The sequence below is a fragment of the Lethenteron reissneri genome, chromosome 30 (assembly GCF_015708825.2).
Source record: "Lethenteron reissneri isolate LAM-NWPU_2019-01 chromosome 30, ASM1570882v1, whole genome shotgun sequence".
Taxonomy (NCBI): domain Eukaryota; kingdom Metazoa; phylum Chordata; class Hyperoartia; order Petromyzontiformes; family Petromyzontidae; genus Lethenteron; species Lethenteron reissneri.
Genome location: NC_083808.1, coordinates 34,014 through 50,729, shown reverse-complemented (window position 1 = coordinate 50,729; position 16,716 = coordinate 34,014). Strand labels below are relative to the sequence as shown.

General features: G+C 60.6%; 1 protein-coding gene across 1 annotated transcript in view; it reads right to left on the bottom strand.

Moving 5' to 3' along the window:
- LOC133349340 (plexin-A2-like) overlaps positions 1–16,716 on the bottom strand; it is a 51,806-nt gene that overhangs the window by 14,262 nt on the left and 20,828 nt on the right. The window contains exons 7-16 of the mRNA XM_061562690.1: positions 15,583–15,740; positions 10,835–10,955; positions 9,200–9,336; positions 7,795–7,962; positions 6,889–6,982; positions 3,430–3,744; positions 2,895–3,035; positions 2,106–2,340; positions 1,779–1,921; positions 939–1,207 (exon numbers count right to left, since the gene is read on the bottom strand). Coding sequence (XP_061418674.1) covers positions 939–1,207; positions 1,779–1,921; positions 2,106–2,340; positions 2,895–3,035; positions 3,430–3,744; positions 6,889–6,982; positions 7,795–7,962; positions 9,200–9,336; positions 10,835–10,955; positions 15,583–15,740 — 1,781 coding nt within the window. The remainder of the gene's footprint in view (positions 1–938; positions 1,208–1,778; positions 1,922–2,105; positions 2,341–2,894; positions 3,036–3,429; positions 3,745–6,888; positions 6,983–7,794; positions 7,963–9,199; positions 9,337–10,834; positions 10,956–15,582; positions 15,741–16,716) is intronic.

The following is a 16,716-nucleotide window of genomic DNA, read 5'->3' as shown; positions in this document are numbered from 1 at the left end:
CCCGTGCCGCGTGGGTGGAGACGTGCCCCCCACGATCCTCCCTGACCCCCCCACATCCCACCCCTGCCATGCCCCCCCCCCCACCCTCCGCTCCTCGAAGGGGGCGATGCCCCATCTGGCGTAATTGATACCCTGCTGCCCGGTGAGACCCAGCACGAGCGAGCACAATCTGCCGCAGGGAGACGGAGCGACGGGGGGAAACGGAGCGACGGGGGGAGACGGAGCGACGGAGGAGACGGAGCGACGGGGGAGACGGAGCGACGGGAGAGACGGAGCGACGGGGGAGACGGAGCGACGGGGGAGACGGAGCGACGGGGGAGACGGAGCGACGGGGGAGACGGAGCGACGGGGGAGACGGAGCGACGGGGGAGACGGAGCGACGGGAGAGACGGAGCGACGGGAGAGACGGAGCGACGGGAGAGACGGAGCGACGGGAGAGACGGAGCGACGGGGGAGACGGAGCGACGGGGGAGACGGAGCGACGGGAGAGACGGAGCGACGGGAGAGACGGAGCGACGGGGGAGACGGAGCGACGGGAGAGACGGAGCGACGGGGGAGACGGAGCGACCGGGGAAACGGAGCGACGCGGCTTTGTGAAAAGAGATGACGATGACTGGGGAAAAGAATTCCAGAGTGGAATGGTGCGAGGGAAGAAGCAGAAAGTGTTGTGCCCTGCAGTGTGGTGAGTCGGTGGGCGGGTAAATGAGTGGGTAGGTGGGTGAGTGGGTGAGTGGGTGAGTGAGTGTGTAAGTGGATGAGGGGGTGAGTGTGTAAGTGGGTGGGTGAATGAGTGGGTGAGTGGGTGAGTGAGTGTGTAAGTGGGTGAGTGAGTGGGTGAGTAAGAGGGTTGGTGGGCGAGTGGCGTTAGTGGGTGAGTGTGCTGTGGTGACCTGCAGTGTGGTGGTTTGAACGCGGTGCAGGAGGGGAACGCGAGTCACCTTCGCAGAAGCAGCTTGGGGTGGTTGCGGCTCTCGATGTTGCGTGTGATGAGGTCGGAGAGTAGCTGCTTGAGCACGTCGGTCGCGTACTCCATCTTGCCTTGCAACGCCGTGGCGACGAGCGACGCCACGTTGCCGCGATCGCGCATCGAGAATGCGCGCTGAGACTCAAGCGTGCGCACGAACGCCAGCAGGAACACCTTGCTGCCCAGCAGCGTGCCGAAGTGCCGCAGCCCCTTCTCCACGCACTCGTGCCGATTGCCGGGCACCTGGGGACACACGCGCGGGTGAGGGTGGCGGTGTGAACGCACGGACGAGCGCAGATCCCGCCGTCGCGTAGCCCACGCAGACCGCTGGGGTGAGCGCTGATGACGAGCGGCTGCGGAGGCCGGAACGGCACACGTGGGTGTGGTGAGGCCGACACCACGCCCGGCCGTCTTTGTCTCCCCGGTGGGGAGACACCGCACTAGGTACTCGTCGACCTAGGGTAGTCCACTGGTGTCCGTGAGTGGGAATGGAACTCGGGTCGCAGGGTTTGTGGCGTGCTAACCGCTACACCACGACACCAAGAACAGCCGTGATGCACAGCTGTTCTTGAGTGTGGGGTGGGTGTGGGGTGGGTGTGTGGTGGGTGTGGGGTGTGTGGTGGGGTGGGTGTGGGGTGGGTGTGAGGTGGGTGTGAGGTGGGTGCGTGGTGGGTGCGGGGTGGGTGCGGTGTGGGGTGGGTGTGGGGTGGGTGCGTGGTGGGTGCGTGGTGGGTGCGGGGTGGGTGTGCGGTGGGTGTGCGGTGGGTGCGGGGTGGATGTGGGTATGGGGTGGCTGTGGGGGCCGTGCCGGCACCTCGAGCACGGTGAGCACTGGGTGGTTGTCGATGCCGGGGAAGAGCACGCGCAGCGCGTACGTGCGGTAGTCCAGGAAGGGGATCCCCGCGCCGTCCACGTCACTCGTCAGCTCGTTGATGTCGGTCTGCAGCTCCGCAAACGCTGCACCGCCACCGCCGCAAACAGCAACCACGGCCGCAACCGCCGCGTCAACAACAGCAACGGCTGGAGTTTGACAACCGGCACGACGACGACTGTCATCGCCACTAGGCAATGGGAGTAAAAATCGAGGCGATATTTGCGCGAGAGACGAGCCGCCGCCGCGCGGTGCCGGGCGGTCGCTCACCCTCCTTGCACTCGAGCGCCACGCGCGACTCCAGGTTGTCCATCTGCAGCTGCAGGCGCTTGAGCGTGAGGTCGCTCTCGCGCGACTTGCGCTTGTACGCCACGAGCACGCCCACCACGACCAGCAGCAGCAGCCCGCCGCCCGCCGCCAGCCCCACGATGGCAGGCAGCGTGAGCAGGCTGTCGTGCACCAGCCCCACGCGCCCCACCGCCTGCTCCAGCGAGCCCACGCGCACCTGTCCCACGGGTCACGGCGAATGAGTACGATGAGGTTCGTGCGAGTCAGTGGGCAGGCAGCCGTGCGTGAGTTTTTGTGTGGTGATGATGGTGGTGGTGGAGGTGTCGGGTGGTGGTGGTGACGGTGTCGGTGATAGTGATGGAGGTGGTGGTATCAGTAGTGGTGGTGGTGGTGGACGTGGTGGTATCGGTAGTGGTGGTGGTGGTGTCGGTGGTGGTAGTGGTGGAGGTAGTTGTGGCGGTATCGGTAGTGGTGATGGTGCTGTTGGTGGTGGTGGTATCGGTCGTGGTGGTGGTATTGGTGGTGGTATCGGTAGTGGTGGTGAAATCGGTAGTAGTGGTGGTATCGGTAGTGGTGGTGGTGGTAGTGGTGGTGGTATCGGTAGTGGTGGTGGTGGTATTGGTAATAGTGGTGGCAGTGGTGAGCCCTCACAGTCAACATGTGGTGGTATCGGTATTGGTGGTGGTATTGGTGGTGGTATTGGTGGTGGTATTGGTGGTGGTATTGGTGGTGGTATTGGTGGTGGCATTGGTAATAGTGGTGGGCCCTCACAGTCAACATGTGGTGGCCCGACAGGGCCGGGCACTCGCACAGTAGCTGGGTGTCGGACACGGTGACGGCGCATGCCGCGTCCCCCATGAGCACCGTGTAGTTCAGCCGCCCCCCGGCTGGGCCCGGCATCAAGTTCCGGCCCTGAGCGCGCGATGGCAGCACGCACGCGCACACGTAAAACAAAACACACATGTGAAACAACACAAACACGCACGCACGTGCGTGTACGCATCCACGCACGTGCATTGGGCTGGTGACGCGGTGGCCCGGCGGCAGCGCGTTCGCCGCTCGTCGCAGAGGCTCGCGGTTTGAACGCGGCAGGCCACCCTGGTTAATGCCGTGGTGTGTACTGCGGACGTTAAAGATCTCGTGACGCCACCGCAAGAGTTGGCCATCGTGTGCCACCGGCGTCCCCGTCCAAATTTGCCAAATCCCAAAAAACTGCACCGCCAATGACTCCACGGAGATCCCGCACGGCACTTGCCATGTCCCCCCGCGGGCGGCGCCCGTGAGACGGCGGAGGTGTCGCGCTCACCTTGAGGATGATGGGCGAGCCGGGCTTGATGTCCAGGGGGTCGTGACCCAGCGGTTCGAAGGTGGGGCTGGCGTGGTAGTAGAACTCGGAAGCGTTGAAGATGAGCAGCGAGCGCACGTCGTCGAAGATGAACCCCAGCTCGTCGGGGCGCACGGGCGCCAGCATGGGTAGCGACGCAGCCGACGAAGACGACGATGCTGACGACGATGACGACGAGCTTCCATCACCGGTCTCCGCTGGCAGGGGACCAGGGCTGTTGAACTCGATGCCCGGGGCACGGCAAATGAGCGTCGTCTCGTTGAACACGGTGCAAGTCTGTGGGGTTAGGGGTCACTAGTTAGGATAAAGTTCAGACTTGGAGTTAGGTGTTATCCACCCATCCTCGCGTGAACTCCGCGACATTTTAAATCCCCCGGAGCGTTCCCTGTGGAAGAGTACCGATGCAGCAGCTTGGGCAGCATCTTTTATCCTGCCTGGCAGCAAGGGGCGCCTAGAGGGGGGCGTGGGGGGCGTGGGGTGGGCGTGGGGCCGCTCCATTCCGCGTCACCATCTACACAGCGGGGGATCCACGTGCCGCTGCTCCACGACGTTTGCTCGCCTCCCGCACGGAGGAGGAGGAGCGAGGGCCATGGGTGGCGGAGACGGCGGGGGGGAGGGGGTCACGGCGGGGGGGGAGGGGGGGCGGGGTGTGAAGCTTTGCAGCAGAATGCCATCATGTCTCGTGGAAGATCAACAATTACGGGCGCGCGGCGTAGGGGATGATTTATTTATGCACCGTGGGAACGATCAAGCGGGGACGGCGGCGATGAAAATAATTAGGGCGGCTGCAAACGGCGAACACGACCGGCGCGGTCAGACACGCGGTGACGGCACCGCCGCTCCTCGCACCCACCTCCCCACCCCCCCCGCTCCCACCCCCCTACCCCCCCACCCCCGCACCCACCCCCCACCCCCGCCCCCCGCCCACCCGCACGCCTCACAACCTTTCCCTCTCTCTCCAAGGGTTTAATTATTACGCCAAAATGTTTGTTTAACCGTTCACCCGGCGGCGGTGGAGGTAGCGCCAACACAGCCCGGGCCTCCGGGCGGGCACGGTTAACCGTGCCGGCCCGGCAGGGTCCGGCGTCTCCTCCCGGGGGGTTCCCGGCGACGATGCCGGGACCGCCGCCCGCGTCGCGCCGGCTCCGGGCAAAGGTTCCCCCGGCGGTGGTTCACGGCAGAGACGGGCGCCGGCGAAATTGAAAGCAGCCATGAAGGGGAGGGTTAAGGTCGTGGTTTTTGTCGGAGGGGTGAACACTCGCAAGCTGTGCCGTTTACCAACCACGCACACGCACAGTCTGAGCAGACCGCCCCCCGTGTCGCCGACTAAGCAGACCGCTGGGACCAGTGCCGTCAGCGAGCACCTGTTAAGGCCAGACCCTGCGTTGATGTTTACAAACCGTACTGGGTGCTCGTTTGAGGCTGAGTCAGCCTGGGGGAGGGACGGGAGAGGTTCGGATTTCACTTGCCACTGATGTTGGCCGTGAGCGGGAGTGAATCTCTAAGTCCACGCGTGGGATCCAACTGTAATTCAATCAAACTACTTCTCATTTTGCAGAAGAGCAGTCGCCAAAAAACACGCCGGCTCAGTGCGCTAACCACCGTGCCGCCGCTCCGCAAACCGAGCACTTGCCCACCCACGCACGCACGCACGGAGGGACGGGCAGACGGACAGATGCGATGCGGGTGGAGGTTGGGGGGGAGGGTTGAGACAGTAGGGGGCTCATCGGCCTGTCAAGGAAGTTTCCCTGTGCAAACGAGCGGTGTGGGGGGCTGCAGATCCACTCAGCTGAATGGAGGGGGGAAGTCGTCGCCCATCAACTGCACAATTCCTGGCCTCGTGCGCAGCAGCGGTGCTTAGCGGAGGGCTGCGTGAAGCTATCCGAGAGTTTGTTTACCTCCTTGGGGATATGTGTTTGTGTTTACGTGTGTGCATGCGTGTGTGTTTCCACGTGTGTGGTGTGAGTGTGTGTATGTTTAGGTGTGTGTGGTGTGAGTGTGTGTATGTTTATGTGTCTGTGTGTGTGTATCTGCATGCGGTGTGAGTGTGTGTAGCGGTTAGCTCTATGCATCACTACGAACCCGACGACTCTAGTTCGATTCCCGCTCACGGCCAACACCAGTGACGATTATCTCAACCGATCCTGAGCCTCCCCTAGGTCGACTCAGCCTCAAATGAGTAGCCAGTGCGGCGTGCAAACATCGCCACTGGGGAGACAAAGGTGGTCGGGCGTGGTGCTGGCCACCCACCCCCTCGTGTACCGTTCATAGGTGCTCGCTAACAGCACTTGCCCCTACAGTCTGTTAAGGCTATACGAGGATCTTTATCTGTGTGTAGAGAGAATGTGGTGCGCGTGTCGGAGTCACGGTCCAAAGTTGCCAAACTCCGTGAGTGACATCGCAAATGACTCCACTGGGTGAGAGCGAGCGGCGACCACGGCCCCGACTGGCGGACACGACCCACGTGCAGGCCGGAGCGGCGCTCGTTCACCTCGTGGCCACACAGCGGCAGCTGCCACGGGGGGTTCTCCTGGGCGAGACTACCGCTCGGCGCCTCGACATGCACCGATGGGGGAAGGCGCGATGTCCATATCAAGCAATGGTGGTGATGGTGGTGATGATGGTGGTGATGTTGATGTGATGATGGTGGTGATGGTGATGATGGTGGTGATGATGGTGGTGATGGTGGTGGTGATGATGGTGGTGATGATGGTGGTGATGTGATGGTGGTGATGGTGATGATGGTGATGATGGTGGTGATGGTGGTGATGATGGTGGTGATGATGGTGATGATGGTGGTGATGATGGTGGTGATGTTGATGTGATGATGATGGTGGTGATGTTGATGTGATGATGGTGGTGATGGTGATGATGGTGGTGATGATGGTGGTGATGTTGATGTGATGATGATGGTGGTGATGTTGATGTGATGATGGTGGTGATGGTGATGATGGTGGTGATGATGGTGGTGATGTGATGGTGGTGATGGTGATGATGGTGATGATGGTGGTGATGGTGGTGATGATGGTGGTGATGATGGTGATGATGATGATGGTGGTGATGATGGTGGTGATGATGGTGATGATGATGATGGTGATGGTGGTGATGTTGATGTGATGGTGGTGATGTGATGGTGGTGATGGTGATGATGGTGGTGATGGTGATGGTGGTGATGTTGATGTGATGGTGATGATGATGGTGGTGATGGTGGTGATGATCGTGATGATGATGGTGGTGATGTTGATGTGATGGTGGTGATGATGGTGGTGATGGTGATGATGATGGTGGTGATGGTGCTGATGGTGATGATGGTGGTGATGGTGATGTGACGGTGGTGATGATGGTGATGATGATGGTGGTGATGATGGTGGTGATGGTGATGGTGGTGATGTGATGATGGTGAGAGGCAGCAGCACTCACGTCGACGCTCTCCACCCCCTTGTACTTGGCCCTCATCTTGGGCTCCTGGACCGTGCCCAAGTTACTGCCCGTGACCGTGAGCAGCGTTCCTCCACTGCGCGCACACACACAAAGACAAAGATCCCCCATGTAGACATAACAGACTGTAGGGGCAAGTGCTGTTAGCGAGCACCTATGAAGGCCGGTGCGAGGGGGTGGCCGGCCGCCTTTATCTCCACACAAGACACACACACACACGCGCGCACACTAACGCATTACAAACACTGGCGATCGGTGGTGGTGTCTCGACGAGGTTACGCCAGGCTAGGTGCACTTTGAAGCCGTGTCAAGTGGGACGGGGATGGGTTGAACGAGTTCACGCTCGGAGCCGCCGCCCTCATTTTGCTCGAGCCTCTCGCGGCGTTCACCGTTCACGCCCGGCGCCCGCCGCTCCACTGCTGGATGAAGGCCCCCCCCCCCCGCCCCCCCCCCCGCCCCCCCCCCCCCGCTGTGTAATGATGATACGCTGCCGCCTTCCCACATTAAATTATACACATCCTGTCAGCCACACGGCCTTCCGGCAGTGCATCATTTCAGCAGTATTGGTTCAACGCAATATTCAGTACCCCAATGGCAGAGTGAGGCAAGGACCATCGACACTCCGGTGATTGTTTGACCATACTTCACCACGCTGGTCAGTGGCAGTAAATACAACTCGGGTCGCCGGGTTCGTAGCGCACCGAGCCAACCGCTGTGCCTGCCGTTCCCACCGCGTGCATCTAATGGAGGCGCGTGTGAGTGCGTATGTGTACGTGTGCTCAAATAAACAGACGGCTGTCCGAGATTCCATCGAATGAGTTCTCCCCATCTCATTTTCAGTGTGGGATCGAGCGTTTTGGCCCTGTGTGCGCGCGTGCGTGTGCGTACTGCGTGATGGTCCACTCGGGCTCGATGCGCGTCACGACGGGGTCCTCGGTGTACTCGTAGCGGAGGGCGCTGCTCAGCTCGGCGCCGTCCAGAGACACGGAGACGGCGACGAAGTCGGGCCCGCGGGGCGCCCACGCGGACGTGCACACGATCTCGCCCGCACTCCGACTGCCGCACGCAGACGCAGACGCACGCGCGGACGCAGATACAGACAGAAACACAGCCGCACACATTCACAAACAGACACAAACACAAACGCGCGCACACAGAGACCGAGTTCAAAGTTCATGACCTCTCTATTCACACCGAGCAGAGTGGCGCTGACGAGAGCTACTGGCGAGCACCTGTTGCTCCGAGAATGGCGCTACATGCGGGCCAGCGAGGCCGATAGTTCCGCGAGAATCGAACCCGGGTCGGCGCTCGCGGTCCCTGTCGGCGAGCGGCGTCGTGTCAGAACCGAGCGGGAGGGGGCGACGCTCCCCGGCGCTCGCCGTCGGGTCGACGGATCGGCACGGCATCCTCGTTGTTCCAGCGGCGTGGGGAGCGTGCCGTCCGGCGGCCCCGTGCGTCGGTGGCAGCGCCGATGTTTTCGCGCTGCTCTTTTTTTAACCCCAGTCCCCAATTAGTCCACGTTTGAAAAATGGACTTTGGCAGCTGTTACGGTTAATTACGGCGAAGGGCTCGGCGCACTAATCAAATGGAAAAATCACACCTGGAGAGCAATTACCGCCACAGCGGTCACCGCGCACCAGTGGAAAGGCCGAGCGATCTGCTCCGGGCGACCGAGACTAACAAGAGCCGGAGCGTTGCGGCGTCGCGTCCCGCCGGCACGGCCGTAATTGCCGAGCGGTAAACGCTCCGCCAGGCCTGGGCAGAGTGCGCCGCGGCACTCGGCGACCCCCCGCTGCGCGTCGTCCTCGGAAGCTGGCGGCACGGCCGTGAAAGTCGAGGCAGAGGTCGCGGGGGGCAAGGGTCACGGGGCGGGGGGTCACCGAGGCAGGAAGTGGCGGGGCCAGAATTTGTGGGACCAAAGGTCACGTGGCCAGAGGTAGGGGTAAAAAGCGACGAGGTCAGAGTTCACGGGACCGCCAATCTTCAGAGTGGAGGTCGCCGGTCAAAAGGGAAGCTGCCGGCCGCTCCGGTGGCGAGTGGCGCGGCGACCACCGGCGGGGTGCTCGGCACGGCGGATCGGGGGTGGCGTCGCTCACCGTGGAGACGCTGTAGCCAAGGGGCCTGGTTCGGGAGACCCCGCGTGTAATCCGGCTAATCCGGCTAAGGCTGTCGACTCATTTCACGCGAAAAACCGATTTGACCACGGGCGGCAACAGCGGCGACGCTCACGCTCCCTCCCGTCTCCACGACGACGCCCCGATCGATCCGGCGGTGCCGTCCTCGCCGCCGTCACCTGCGCAGCACGCAGCTCTCGTTGCCCAGCGCCACCCGCACCGCGCTGCCAGCGTCCAGGTGCACTCCGTGGAGGGAGACGCGCGTGCCGCCCGACACGGGGCCGCGCGCCGGCGCCACCGTGCGCACCGCGGGTTGCTGGGGGGGGGGGGGGGTGGGGGGGGTGGCAGAGGGGCACACACACAAAGACAAAGATAACCAGTGTAGTCTTGGTGGGGCAAGTGCTGTTAGCGAGCAGCACCTATGAAGGTCGACACAGCACACGAGGAGGGGGTGGGTGCACAGCACCACGCAGCGTGCCAACCGCTGCACCGCTGCTCCCCATGCAGGAACACGATACACCACGACGTGGAGTTACACAGCGTGCAAATGCAACCGCTTGTCAACATATCGTAGAGAAAGAGTCAGGTGTTTTTATTTTATAGGTCTATGGCTCTGTATGTCCATTCGTGGGAGTCAATGGGACTCTTTGAGAGTCTATGGGTCTCTGCGTGGATGTATGGATCTCTGTGTGAGTCGATGGGTCTCTGCGTGGATGTATGGATCTCTGTGTGAGTCGATGGGTCTCTGAGTGAGTCTATGGGTCTCTGTGTGATTCTATGGGTCTCCGTGTAAGTCTATGGGTCTCTGTGTGAGTCTATGGGTCTCTGTATGAGTCTATGGGTCTCTGTGTGAGTCTATGGGTCTCTATGAGAGTCCATGGGTCTCTGCGTGGGTGTATGGGTCTCCGTGTGAGTCTATGGGCCTCTATGAGAGTCCATGGGTCTCTGCGTGGGTGTATGGGTCTCCGTGTGAGTCTATGGGCCTCTATGAGAGTATATGGGTCTCTGTGTGGGTGTATGGGTCTCTGTGTGAGGGAAGCAGTTGGTCACAGGCAGAGGAGAGGAGGAAGGTCTGGAGCCAGAACTTGACCAGGGGGCAGGGAGCTGACAGCACGGATGGCCGCGGGAAGGGAGTTCCAGACTGTGGGGTCAGCAAAGGAGAATGAGCGACCCCCCACAGAGCGAAGGTTGACCAGGGGCTTCCACTAAGAGCCTTGGTTACTGGAGCAGAGTGAGATGAGAGATGAGAGGTAGGAGAGTGCGTGGAGGGGAGCAGAGAGAGATGAGAATGGAGAGGTCGGTGCAAAAGGGTCCGTGGAGGATCTGAGACGCTCCTGCGAGAGAGACGACAGCTGAAGGAGGTGCGCAGGGTGAGCCAGCGCGACCGATGGCACCTGCCAGCACAAGCCGCTCCGCTGCGATTGTGAAATATTTATACGTGGCGGTTTAACCGAAGACATTACCTGCATGCCGTTATTGATTTCAGTTTTTATAAAAATCCATGCCTGTATTTAATCCCGTGCCCATTGACGTTGGCGTTATTGCCATCGATCGAGGTTGTGACGCGCGTAGATCACGCGTCCTTGCCTTACCCGCCGCCTTCGCACCCACGCTCCACCACCTCTCCGTCTCCCTTCGCACCCGGCCCACGTCCCCCCCCCCCCCGCTTCCACCGCCCTTCGACCCCAACATCCATCACTCATCACCTCTCCCCCACCAGCCACGGGGTCCGGAAAATCCGTGCGCACGCGTGGCACCGCACCCTACATACGTGGTGCCGTGTGACGTGCGGTGTGCGTGCGTGCGGGACATACCACGAAGGTGTAGACCTGCTTGGACAGAGCCATGTACTGCGCCACGCACTCCTCCACGCAGATGTGCGCGTGCCCGCGAACCTGGTGCCGCCCGTCGGCGCGTGCCATCCGGCACACGATCCTGCGTGGTGGCACAAGCTCCGGTGAGAACGCGCCTCGCGGATCGTCGTCGATGCGACATCGTCGTCATCGTAGTCAAGGTCTCATCATCGTCATCGTCGTCATCGTAGTCAAGGTCTCATCATTGTCATCGTCTTCATCGTAGTCAAGGTCTCATTATCGTCGAGGCGCCTCGATCCCGACGCTCGCGACGGTACCCAAGCGCGCGAGATTCGCGAGCTCACGCTCTAGGCACGTGGATCGAAACATCGGACGCCGTGCCGAACGACGCGGAGTGGCACGTCGCGAGCGCGCAGCGGAGAGGCGGCGGCTCCAGGCTCTCCTGTTGAGTTCGCGTGGCGGGGCGCGGACTCAGGAGACCAGCGTCAAGTCTCGTCCGCGCGATCGCCCTGGGGGGCGTCAGTCCGCCTGTGGGCGAGCGGAGATCGCCGCTCCGCGCGCGATCCCAATTGAGCGGCTTGCCGTGCAATCTTCGCATTCGGCAAATTTGGGCTCTCAACCGATTAAAAACTTCAAACTATTTGAGTGGAATGTGGGTAAAGCGAATAATACATTAATAAGAATCCGTCCAGACTGTGCAGCGACGGCTGTCACCGCAAGGGAGCGTCTCTCACCGCAGGAGAAAGGGCAAGGAGCTGAAGGTGGGGGGGGGGGGGGTGGACCTTTGCCTTGCGGTCCCGCGGCACCACCATCCCCTCTCCCGCTATTAGAGCCACTGAGTGGTTGCCGCTCGAGAGAGAGAGACGACACTCTGAGCCAGCGTGGCTCGTCTCTTCACAGCCATGCAGAGCCACTGGTGGTGGGAATTCGACATTCCTATGGAAGGGCCGAGTCTCTCCGCCCACAGGGTGATGCTGATTTTTATCGCCCCGGAGAGATGATGAGCTGAGTGAAATCCCCTCCTCCCCTCCCCCCCAGTCAGGATGTGAACTCACAACCATCAGATTGCGAGCCTGCCCACAGGATTCACGACGCAGGGTGAGTGGGTGAGTAGTGAATGTTAGCACCCCTATATTGTTGCAGGCGTGACGTGACCCCATTACTCTACACGTGGTTATACCCTACTTCAAGTCGAGTAATATCATTACGTGCTCATCATTACAGCACCAGTGGATAGATAATGGGTGATGGTGATGATGAATGTAGTCTCCTATCTCATCAGATATTTGAAGAGAAGCCGGGTTGAGCCTGGTTAGTACGTGGGTGGGACACTACCTGGAAGCACCCAGAGCTGTAGCATTGGGCTGCGAGGTCGCTATAAGATGGTAGTACAGCAATGGATTATTGAATCTATCTGTGCGGAGCTCTGAGCGTCTCCCCACCCCCCCTGCTGGGTTGTCTCCGGGGTCTCCGGTTTTTCCCTTCCACGCGGAGTCAAATATTCCAGTGAAGTAGGAGCAGGACCCTCCTGAAGGCGAGTCTTGAGACTCGGTTAAGCTGTCCTGGATAAATAGCGGGCAATTATTGCCCTTTAGATAACACATTATAATTGTTATTGTTTACATCTATGAGACAGATGAGTGCATTTAAGAATGGGGGAATACATCTGTGCGTATCTGTTTCAAAGAACATTAAAATCGCACACATATCAACACTGGCCATAAATAAAAGATGCTCGGAGACTCTGAGACGTAAACTGAAAGCTAAGCAGCTAAATAATGTAATAAGCTGTCCGCGGGAAGACTTCAAAACGAGGGGGGGGGGCCCAGACATCGGTGCAAACTCTGCACAAGAGCCCAGCACACGTCAAGGTTCGAGTGAGTGAGCTGGTGAGCTGGTGATCTGGTCCAGTTAGTGAGCTGGTGAGTGAGTAAGCTGGTCGATGGAGTGAGCTGGTAAGTCAGTGAGCTGGTGAGTCAGTGAGTGAGTGAGTGAGCTGGTGAGCGAGTTAGCTGGTGAGTGAGTGAGTGAGCTGGTGAGTGAGTGAGCTGGTGAGTAAGTGAGTGAGCTGGTGAGTGAGTGAGTGAGCTGATGAGTGAGTGAGCTGGTGAGCCGGTGAGTGAGCTGGTGAATTAGTAAGCTGGTGAGTGGGTGAGCTGGTGAGTGAGTAAGCTGGTGAGTCAGTGACTGAGCTGTTGAGTGAATGAGCTGGTGAGTGAGTGAGTGAGCTGGTGAGTGAGTCAGCTGGTGAGTGAGTGAGCTGGTGAGTGAGTGAGTGAGCTGGTGAGTGAGTGAGCTGGTGAGTAAGTGAGTGAGTGAGCTGATGAGTGAGTGAGCTGGTGAGCGGTGAGTGAGTGAGCTGGTGAATTAATAAGCTGGTGAGTGAGTAAGCTGGTGAGCTGGTGAGTGAATGAGCTGGTGAGTGAGTGAGCTGGTGAGTGAATGAGCTGGTGAGTGAGTGAGTGAGTGAGCTGGTGAGTGAGTGAGCTGGTGAATGAGTGAGCTGGTGAGTGAGCTGGTGAGCTGGTGAGTGAGTAAGCTGGTGAGTCAGCGAGCTGTTTAGGAAGCTAGTGATCTGTTGGGTGGGTGGGTGAGTAGGTCAGTTAGCGAGCTGCCGGGACTGAGTGTAAGGCGAGAGAGTGAACTGTGGGGTAGGTGAGTTAGTATCCTGTCGGGTAGGTACGTGGGCAGCTGAGCCATGAACAGGTGGGCAGGGGAACTCGTGAGTCATTGAGTAGCTGAAAAGATGGGCAGGTGAGTCAGTGAGCAGGTAAGTGAGCGATCATGTGGCTAGGCCACATTGGTCTCCAGCCCGCTAAAAGGGGCGTCAAAACATTTGCATCGGTGTGCATGCTTCTGTGTGCTGTGCACAAAATGCAGCACGTGCACACAAAGACAACAATCCCCGTGTAGCCTACACACGCTGGTGGGGCAAGAGCTGTTGGCGAGCACCGATGAGTCCCCTTTTCTCTCCCGAGCACTATTGTTTAACACACCAAACCAGGAAATCATTCAAGGCTGAGTCGACCTAGGGGAGGCTGAGGACCGATTCACATAATTGTCACTGGCCGTGAGCGGGAATCGAACTGGGATTGCCGGGTTCGTAGCGCATCGCGCTAACCGCCGCTCCCCTACGCACAGACGCACACACGCACACACGCACACAGACACACACACACAGACACGCACACAGACGCACAGACACGCGTGTGTGCGTGCGGGAACAATGATCCGTTTGGAGCCCGCACCCCTGGCGGCAGGGGGGGCGCTTTGTTCAGAGAGTTCAGCCGAGTGTTTCGAGGAGCGAAGTGAGAGCGGCGAGGGGTGGACGAGCGTGGACGAGCGTGGACGAGCGTGGAAGGGGGTGGAGGGGAGGGGGATACGAGGGGGGGGGACCCGAGGGGGGTCCCGAGGTGGGGAACATGACCTTTCCCGGCGAATATCGGATTTCGGAACGATTACACCGCGCCTCGCCGGGGCAGCGCGCCGCCGCCCACAGCGGAATGAAGAAGACGACGCCGGACACGGCCCACTTATCGATTTCCGCGAGCGGCGAATTATCATCAGGCCGGTCGAACGGACAGCAGCTGACACTCTATTGTGACCGCGTGGGGATCGAGGGTAAGTAAAAGCGGCCATTAACGCGCCGCACATCTTCCGCTGCTGTTACGACGCAGCCGACGCCGATTGCGGTTTGCGTCACTTTGTGTGCGCACGTAAACGTCACCGTCGTTTGAGTTCAGCGTCCGCGGGAAGTGCGCCCAGGTCGAATCGCCACTCTTGGTTTTGTTTGGCCGTGGAGCGATTCGTAACGACGCCGCCGCCGCAAAAAATGAAAGCCTCGGTTGGGTTTTTTTTTCATCTTCTAAATCAATTTACGAACTCGGAAGGAGAACTGCGGGTGGGATATTGAGTCAAAATATTGCGTCCAAACAGGCAGAGCGGGTTTTGGTTTATTGGATTAAATTGCACCGCTGCCTTCAATTAGATCCTCCGTGTCACGGCGAGTTCACTGGGAAAAGTGCTCTCACACGCACAGAGACAAAGATCCCCCGCATAGCCTTTAACACGCTGTTGGGGAAAGTGTAGTTAGAGAGTGCCTATTAAGGCCAGCACAGCACACGAGAACGTGGGTAGCCGCACCACATCCGGCTGTCTTTGTCTCCCCAGTGCTGAAATGCTGATGTCTTTCAGATACTAATTTTAGGCTGAGTAAACCTAGGGAAGGCGCAGCACTGGTACGAAAATTTGTAACCGACGTTGGCCATGAGCGGGAATCGAACTGGGGTACACTGCGCCAACGCTACCCGCGCACACGTACACACGCGTACACGCACACACACACACGCACATAGACACACACACGTACACACGCGTACACGTACACACACACACGCGCACATACACACACACACACTTGCACACGCAAAGCAAACACAAAGATCCCCCCTCGAGCTTGAACATGCTGTTAGCGGGCACCTATGAAGGCCAGCATGTCACACACGCATGCGCACACACACACACACGTACACACGCGTACATACACACACACACGTACACACGTGTACATACACACACACACGTGCACACGCACACACACACGCGCGCACACGCACACACACACGTACACACGCGTACATACACACACACACGTACACACGCGTACACACACACACACACGTGCACACGCACAAACACGCACACACACACGCGCGCACACACGTACACGCGCGCACATGCACACGTACTGCTCTGCGGGGATGTAGAGGTCCCGCAGCGGCTGGCAGGCCACCCCTGCCACCATCACCATGCCGTGGCGGCCGATCTCCGAGAAGCTCAGGCCCAGGTTCTCCCCACGGATCGTCACCAGCGTGCCGCCCTCGCGCGGCCCTGTCAGAGGGCTCACCTGGGGACGCACGAGCGCACGGGCAATCGCGGGTAACCACGGGTACGGGCAGGTGAGAGGTGCACCAGCTCACTAACTGGACCAGAGGTTACCACGGCGACAGGTACGCACGGATCACCGGTACGCACGAGTACGCGCTAAACGCAGGTCGGAGGATCGCTTACGTACACGCGAATATCACGGCAAAGCACAGAAAGGTTTGCATGCGAGTTAGAACAGGCAAGCACGGGTCAACACGGTCACGTACACACGGGCGGACACGTGTAACACAGAAGCACACGAAAAAATAGACACGGAAAGACGGACACACAGACACACGCAGCTTTGCACCAACTCCTCACGGCATGCACGCCAAGTGCATTACCCACCGGCGCGCCCAGCCCCCCACTCCCTGCCCCCCACTCCCTGCCCCCCACTCCCTGCCCCCCACTCCCTGCCCCCCTCGCCCTGCCCCCCACTCCCTGCCCCCCTCGCCCTGCCCCCCTCGCCCTGCCACCCTCGCCCTGCCCCCCACTCCCTGCCCCCCACTCCCTGCCCCCCTCGCCCTGCCCCCCTCGCCCTGCCCCCCTCGCCCTGCCCCCCTCGCCCTGCCCCCCTCGCCCTGCCCCCCTCGCCCTGCCCCCCACTCCCTGCCCCCCTCGCCCTGCCCCCCACTCCCTGCCCCCCTCCCCCTGCCCCCCTCTCCCTGCCCCCCACTCCCTGCCCCCCACTCCCTGCCCCCCTCTCCCTGCCCCCCACTCCCTGCCCCCCTCACCCTGCCCCCCACTCCCTGCCCCCCTCGCCCTGCCCCCCCTCGCCCTGCCCCCCTCGCCCTGCCCCCCTCACCCTGCCCCCCACTCCCTGCCCCCCTCACCCTGCCCCCCACTCCCTGCCCCCCACTCCCTGCCCCCCACTCCCTGCCCCCCTCTCCCTGCCCCCCACTCCCTGCCCCCCACTCCCTGCCCCCCTCGCCCTGCCCCCCACTCCCTGCCGCCCT